The following is a 7,368-nucleotide window of genomic DNA, read 5'->3' as shown; positions in this document are numbered from 1 at the left end:
GCTGGAGCTGGGGTCTGGGACAGAGCATCCAGTGCGGGGAGGGAAGTTAGAAGTGGCTTACCTACGGGGTCCACAGATGTTGTAAGGGGTGAGGCCAGGCTGCAGCTAGTGCTGTGTTGCAGTGCTAGGGATGACACTGGAGGATGGGGTCTTGGGGAACAGGGAGGGGAGAAGGTCTGCATACAAATTACCTGGTTTCCTCAGTATTCTTTTTGTTTTAATAGCCCACTTAGTCCAGTTCAATTTGTCCAGATCATGGGTATAGATGTTAGGTTTTAAACTGGGAAAGACAGCTGTAGTGCCTTTTTAACATACCAAATCGGACCTGGTCAGCAGGTTCTCTGCAATGCCTCAGCCTGGACCTACTATAGGGCCTCCTGGCTGGCATAACCTACTCCCTACCCTAAACTCTCCAGTCTAGGGGGCTGGGCTGCTCTTCCCTATACAAACCAAACATTTTGTTTAGGGGCTTTCTTTGTACCTCTGGGCCTCCTGGCTGTTGTACCTGGTTCCCCTCTCTCTGTTCTCCATTCCCTATCCCCCCTCTCATCTCATGGTATAGCTGAGTCTGGTCATGTCCACTCTGGACTTTTCCAGATGTCCCTACTTCTGGCTATGCTCTCTTTTTTATCTATAATAAACTTTCTCCTACAACATACCTAGGAGCAGTCATATTCTTTACTTTTTCTTTCTTTTTATTATTATTATTATTCAGTAGGGCCATCCAGTGGATCATGGGCAACCTACCGGGCAATATAACAGTGAAGAAAATGGATCCGCTCTCTCCTCTCTCTCAGTAGTCATCAGTTAACAATAGCTCCTCAGCTAAGGGTGAGACCTCGTGAGTCTCTCTGTCATCTATACTGGAATGTTGATTTAGGGCCACTTGACAGAATTTGTATTGTTTTTTTAATTGTCCTCACTCCTGCTAAGGCCTTTGCATTACTGTAGCCTTTTCTAGCAAAAGCCAATGTGCTAGCTTTGCCCAATTTGTTCCAGTGCACATGGTTCTGTATCACTTGAATTCTCTGGGATTGTTGGCCCTCAGTGATCACTCCTCATGCTGCATTTATTCTTGAAAAGACAGTGAAAAGCTTTCTCCACTGTCTTGTCCCAAAGTCTTGGTCCAGTTGTTTTTCCTTGAGACTCCAGAGAGAAGTTAGTCAACATCAAATGGGCTGCACGTGTCTGTACCTTGCCAGAAGTGAGTGACAACAATCCAGGTTGTCTTTTCAAGGTTCTTTCCTGTGTCTACTTTTAGTCCTTTCTCCAGGCCTTAAATGTTTAGAGGCTCAGGTTTTCCTCTTTATATTTTGTATTTATTTTAACTAAAAAAACAAAAAACATATTACAATGGTGCCATGATATGCATGCTGCAGCCCCTGTGTGGGGCCTGGTCGGATAGTGAGTGAGGTTTCGTCCATGCATCTCAGTAGTATGAGTGCCCATGTCTGCTGGCAAACCATGTGACACAAAAGGAGGATCTCAGCAAACTGGTAGAGCCTCAGATTGGGCCCAGAACAGGGTGGTGGCTGTTTTTCTTGTCTGCACGAAGTTCCCTGGGGTGCTGGTATGCCTGGCACCTTCCCAATAGGGATGGTTGGCTACCCTAGAGCTTGTGTCAACTCCACATTGGTTCAAGAGCACTTGCTGCTGTGTAGTAAAGTAGATCTGCACTTGATGCCGGTCTCCGGAGTCTGTTTCCTGGGTTGGTGACTCCTATCTCCTTTACTCCCTCCTGGATGCTGGTTCTAACACCATGAGATATTTCATATAATATAGATATACCCCTACATATATGTATATACATATATGTATATATGTGTGTGTGTATATACATAAATATATTATGTAAAGTCCAACTAAATATTTTATAAAACATTTCTTTGTAGTGAAAATAGTATTTTTCTCCTAGCGTTTTGAAATTACAAAATGTTGTCATTAGTATTCACCAAATGGTGTAAGAACATGAGGTTTTTTACTTCTAACTATAGCTTATTACTCAGTGACTAACTTTTCCCCAACACTTCCTTTCCCCTCCTGAGCCTCTCTCAGGATTCTCCTCTCAACTTGTTGGATTTCAAGTGTTTTACACTACATATATGAGTAAGCTCCCACAATCCTTAAAGTAAATATGTCATGTGTAGAAAGACTCTTCCTCTCAGATCACCTATGGAGAACAAAGTTCTCCTGTACCTGGAACCACTGGGCACTGAGAGGAAATATCAGCCTTACAAACCCACCTCAGCCCTCTAGCTTTGGGAGCAGATGCCAGGCTGGGATCTCTGCGATTTCTTCTGTTGAGCATCATTTGTCTCTTGGAAAAATTTCTAGGCAATAGCTATATCACTCCAAACCTTTGGTTATCTCCCCTCTGCAGACCCAACAGGGGACTGACACGCTGCAAGAATGATAATCATGGCCAAGCGGAAAGCAGTAACTAGAGGCCCCCGGACAGGTGTGGTGGTGTTACATGCAAAGAGTGGTGATCTATGCCTACTACTGCAACCCAGGTGTAGCTTCTTGTGCCATTCTGTGTAAGGATACTTGCTTTCTATAGGAAAGCTTAAAGTTAGGATTTGTGAATCTCTAATATTTCGAGGTTTATTTTTATTGAGTTGTAGCAAATATCATCAAGTAATCCTTTCTGATGGGTCTTGCTATGCATTCCAGGGGGTCCTGCTGCAGGCTGACCTCAAACTCCCAATCCTCCCTCGTCAGTCTTTTACATTAGTCATACATCACATTTTCTTTTGTATTTTCATTGCTATTTCCTTGGACTCTGTATTGCAGAACAGTACTTTGGGTTGAAAGTCATACATTTATCACCAAAAATACATTTTGAAGTAGTGGGTAAAGAAATGATCCTGTGACACAAGGTCTGTTTCTGGCTTGGAGGACTATAATGCTGTTTTACTTCTTAGGAATTCACACCAAGTGACTACTAGTCTGTTTACTGTATTATTCTCCGTTAATTTCAGAAACTCCAAGATCTCTGACTGCATTTTGAATCTGATAAAGGTCATATGGAACAGTTTAAGGCAGAGACTGTATCTTTAAAAAAATGGTAGTTAGCATTAAGCTTGTTTCTTTGCATTTTTATGTATATGAGTGTTTTCCCTGCATGTGTATCTGTGCATCATGGGCATGCAGTGCCCATGGAGGCCAGAAGGCATTGGATCCTCTAGAACTGGAGTTAAAAGATGTTTGTTGAGCCACCGTATGGGGATTGGAAATCGAGCCTCAGTCCTCTGGAATAGCAGCCACTGTTCTTGGCTACTGAGCTATCTCTTCAGCCCTGCTGAAATTACTTAGATTGAAGGTGGTAACTAAAATACCTTATTAATGGAAGAGAATCTGGCTTTATCTTTGTATACTAAGAGTGAGCACTCAGTGGCTTCTTAGTACCTTTTCTTCTTTTTTTCCTTTTTAAAATTAATTTATTCATATTACATCTCAATGGTTATCCCATCCCTTGTATCCTCCCATTCCTCCCTCCCTCCCATTTTCCCCTTACTCCCTTCCCCTATGACTGTGACTGAGGGGGACCTCCTCCCCCTGTATATGCTCATAGGGTATCAAGTCTCTTTTTACCTTTTCTTAAGTATCACATGTATTTTTCAGAAAATCTCTATAAACATTATATGTACAGTTTGTGTACTGTATTCATCTGCATCAGGACAATGAACTGACTGTCCGTTCTTGCCCTAGGTAGACATTTTTTGTGGCACCCTCAAATTCCAAAGGAACATTTAAGATTTGTTTTTCAGTTCAGGCCTAGTCTCTCTGCTCTCAGATGTATCGTTAGTCTGGTCCTTATCACTCCTACAGTTCATCCAGGCTATGACAGCAGCACTCAAATTAGTGACCATTGATGAAATTGTAGTTGCCAAACGTTTTGCACTATAGTTTGTGACACTCTAAAGGAGGCCTCAATATTTGGTTGGTAAAAATATTTAAACGACTAATTTGGATAGATATCATTTAAGCTGCTAGCCCTTGACTCAAAACACAAACTTTTTCTACTAACAGAGGACAATCCCATATACAGGTTAAATATTACAGTTAGTAAATTGGTGAGCAGCATTTTGGTTCATGTATGCCCTCTGTATTGCCTACTGTTAATATATTCCATAGTGATTTTATACTTAGCTTTCACAAAAATGGCCCATTCCTCATATCACCTTTCTATATGCCCTTAGTATCTTACATAGTACATTACCCTATTTCTTATATGGAGCTGCTGCTAGACTCTGATAACCCACTGTTCCTGGCTATACCATGTTTTTCTTATTAGATCCAGTGCTATTGGAAGGAAAGGAGAATTTCCAGAGAACCAATGCTTAATTAATTCTTGAAAATAATAAAGCAATAGAGGTTTACAGTTTACTCTCTAATGAATTTGAGTAATGTCATCAAATCCAACTTTTTTACTTAGCATTATACAAGAAAGGAAAAAAGTATACAGCTAACACATTACATTTATACAACATTTCCAAAAATAACAATAAAGTTTGCCACTTTACTGTTGTTCACCATTGTGTGATATTACATCTTCATGAAAAGACCTTTTCCAATGTAATGTTGCCTAATGTCTTAGTAAAAACAAAACAAGGTTTTACAGTTTGTTGCAACGTAACAAAACAAGTCCTAAATTGACAAGTGACAAAAACCACTTTATGCAGTTAACAGAAAGCATGGTACTAATCACTGCTTAAACATTTGAAAATTAACAGAAACACCTACATTTCACTAATGAGTAACAGGTCAAGAAGGCATACATTTTGCCTCTGGTATTCTATGAACTTTCTATGAATTAGGAGGCTGGCTGTTCTTCTTAAACAATGCAGACTCAGCTACATGGGAGTGGACTCGTGGCATAGAACTTGGACTAAACAGCGCCTTTGGAAACAGTGCCAGCCATACCCATATCTCTCATTTATGGTCCTGCTGTCTGATCTCTAAGAGCCAACTGGTAGAGATTAGGGAAGGCACTGGGGACAGTGCCACTGACTTTAGCTAAAACTTCCAGAACTTTCATCTTGGTGGTTTCAGCATGGGCTCTGGGACCCCACAGGAACTCATAGCTTGGGGGATCACTGCCAGGCACCTGGCGGTACTCCAGGTAATTTTCCTGTATTAGATCTTTGTTTATGAACTCCACGGGCTCCCCAAAGATTAAGTGTGTCTTCCCTGCATATACTCCCACTCCATTTAGAAATTGCCAGACCTCTTGCTCAGTGGCACGGTTCCCCTTCATGAAGATCACACCTAGGATGGACATCAAGAGACCAGTCCTGGGCAATCCCCAATTGCTACTCAGACCCCCCTCAGTGGAGAGACCCAATTTGCCCACCAGCAAATAGGATTGAGTGCTAGGATCTATTTCCTTCAACTCAAGACCAAAGACTAGTTCTAGGCGCGCAGAAGTTCTCCTGAGGATTTCAGGGAACTGTTCCTTATACTTCTTATTGACCACTGCCAGCATTTCACTCCGGGTAACTGGCTCTTTCATCTTAAACTTATCTAGCAGGAATTCTATCAGCACACTAGCCTTCCGCATGACAGGCTCTTTAAATGTCTGCTGAATGGAGACCCCTGACTGGGTGACACCTGAGCCTTTCTTCTCAGTGAAAACAGCAACATTTCTAACACCTACACCAGAGCCTGTGCAGGATGAGCCTGCACCGGGAGACTCAAGGGTTTGCACCCCCTGAAGAACAGAACCAACAGGGAAGCTGGAGTCATCACTCTGGACAACAGGAGGAGATTCTGCTTCCTCTGCAGTAGGCTGAACTGCTGGGAGACCCTGGTCCTCACTGCGTGCCTGCTGTCGTTTTGCACGGGAGCGTCTCTTACTCTTTTGCCCTCTAGGCATGATGACAGGGCTCAGGGCTGAAGTAGGAGAGCTAACAGGCAGGAATCTGGAAGGGTGAAAACGACAACCTGTAAGCGCCACAGTACCACCAGTTAGCGAATACTTTGGATTTAATGAAGACCTGTTTTTGCAGCTTTCCAGGGGAACATTTTTCTAGGAACATACCAGGACTCCTGGACTCCTGGACACCTGGACTCGTAGATCAACCTCTTTTCTGCAAACCCTGTGGAGAAAATGAAAACTTGTCAGGCCTCTGCATGAAAGTTTAGCTTTAGGTTTCTATGAGTGGATCAGGTCTTTCACTAGGTTCCCTTGGGAGGGCTATGCTGACAGACCCACGAAGGCCACCATACATGGGCAGAGCCCTGTTCAGACAGACCCATTTAGGTCCCATACAGGGGCAGAGACACGTGCCCGCCCATACAAACCTACTTAGTCAGCCAGAAAAGGGCAAAGACCTTTGCAGATAGACCCACTAAGGCCACCATACATGGGCGGAGCCCTGTTCTAGCAACCCAATTAGAGGACACTTAGGCCACCATACAAACTTAGACGGCTAGAGGGCGCAGGTCTGCACAGATAGACTTACTCAGATTGCCATAACGCGTGGGGGGGGGGCGGGGACCTGGGCTCAGGCCCACCCATTTAGGCCGCCATACAGGGGTGGAGGCCTGTTTTGGCCGACCCATTTCGGCCGACATTCTGGGGTACAGGCCTGTACGGACAGACCTATTTCGGCCGCCATTTTGGGTGAAGGCCTGTACAGCCCGACTCACTTGAGTGACCACACGGTATCAGTGGTCTGTGTAATGCATGCAAACTTCAAGACTGACTTCTCTCCAGCCCTTAAAGCCTGACACTCATATTTCTGTTGTCTAACTCTAAAACAACCCCCCCTCCCCGACCCTGGCGTTCAGTCCGTGAGACCAGCATGAAAGTAGATGGGCTGTTTGTATAACTGTTCTGGCTGAAGGCCTACAGGGGTCTTTTTGGCGGCAGCGGTAAAAAACTCACAAGAGGGACAAGCAGGGTTGAGAAAGTTGAAGTGGTGATGATTTTAAAGCAGTCTACCCGACCCAAACACCCGACAATACCTAGGATTGATCTTTGTGTCGACTGGATTCTAAGCCTCTTGCGCCGGCGTCTCCTCAAGCCACGGAGCAGGGAAGTGAAGTCATCTTCAACTTCCTGTCCGTCCCACTGTGTTCCTCTAAATAGAGCTCCCCACAGGTAGCACTATATCGCTTTTCTTTTGTTCCGGAGGAGGGCAGCTATGCTTGCTTTAAAAAAAAAAAAAGATTTTTATGCTTGACTTTCTTCCTCCATCTTGTTCATCTTTATTAGGCCCTGTCCCACCTCCACTTGTCTTGCCTCCCCTTCACTGTTCTTTAGTTTTCCCTTGTCTTCTTCTCCACTCTCCTTTTCTCCCCTCCCCTCCTGTTGTCCCTAGTCCAGTAACCTCATCTCCTCCTCCTTTCACTCTGTTCCTG

General features: G+C 44.0%; 1 protein-coding gene across 1 annotated transcript; it reads right to left on the bottom strand.

Annotated features, from left to right (window-relative positions):
* Positions 1–4,415: 4,415 nt before the first annotated feature.
* Positions 4,416–7,068, bottom strand: LOC311602459 (melanoma-associated antigen B4-like). The gene is made up of 3 exons (XM_084790569.1): positions 6,973–7,068; positions 6,044–6,101; positions 4,416–5,924 (listed from the first exon to the last, which is right to left on the bottom strand). Exon 3 carries the CDS (start codon positions 5,876–5,878, stop codon positions 4,940–4,942), a length of 939 nt encoding a protein of 312 aa, XP_084646695.1. The 5' UTR covers positions 5,879–5,924; positions 6,044–6,101; positions 6,973–7,068; the 3' UTR covers positions 4,416–4,939.
* Between the last annotated feature and the right edge of the window lie 300 nt (positions 7,069–7,368).

The sequence above is a fragment of the Acomys minous genome (assembly GCF_964271855.1).
Source record: "Acomys minous genome assembly, chromosome: 7".
In the NCBI taxonomy this organism is placed as follows: Eukaryota; Metazoa; Chordata; class Mammalia; order Rodentia; family Muridae; genus Acomys; species Acomys minous.
Note: the sequence above shows the minus strand (reverse complement) of the source record. Positions and strands in the feature narration are given on the sequence as shown.

Coding starts and splice junctions, on each gene's coding strand:
- LOC311602459 (XM_084790569.1), bottom strand. CDS start 5,878: ATGCCTAGAGGGCAAAAGAGTAAGAGACGCTCCCGTGCAAAACGACAG.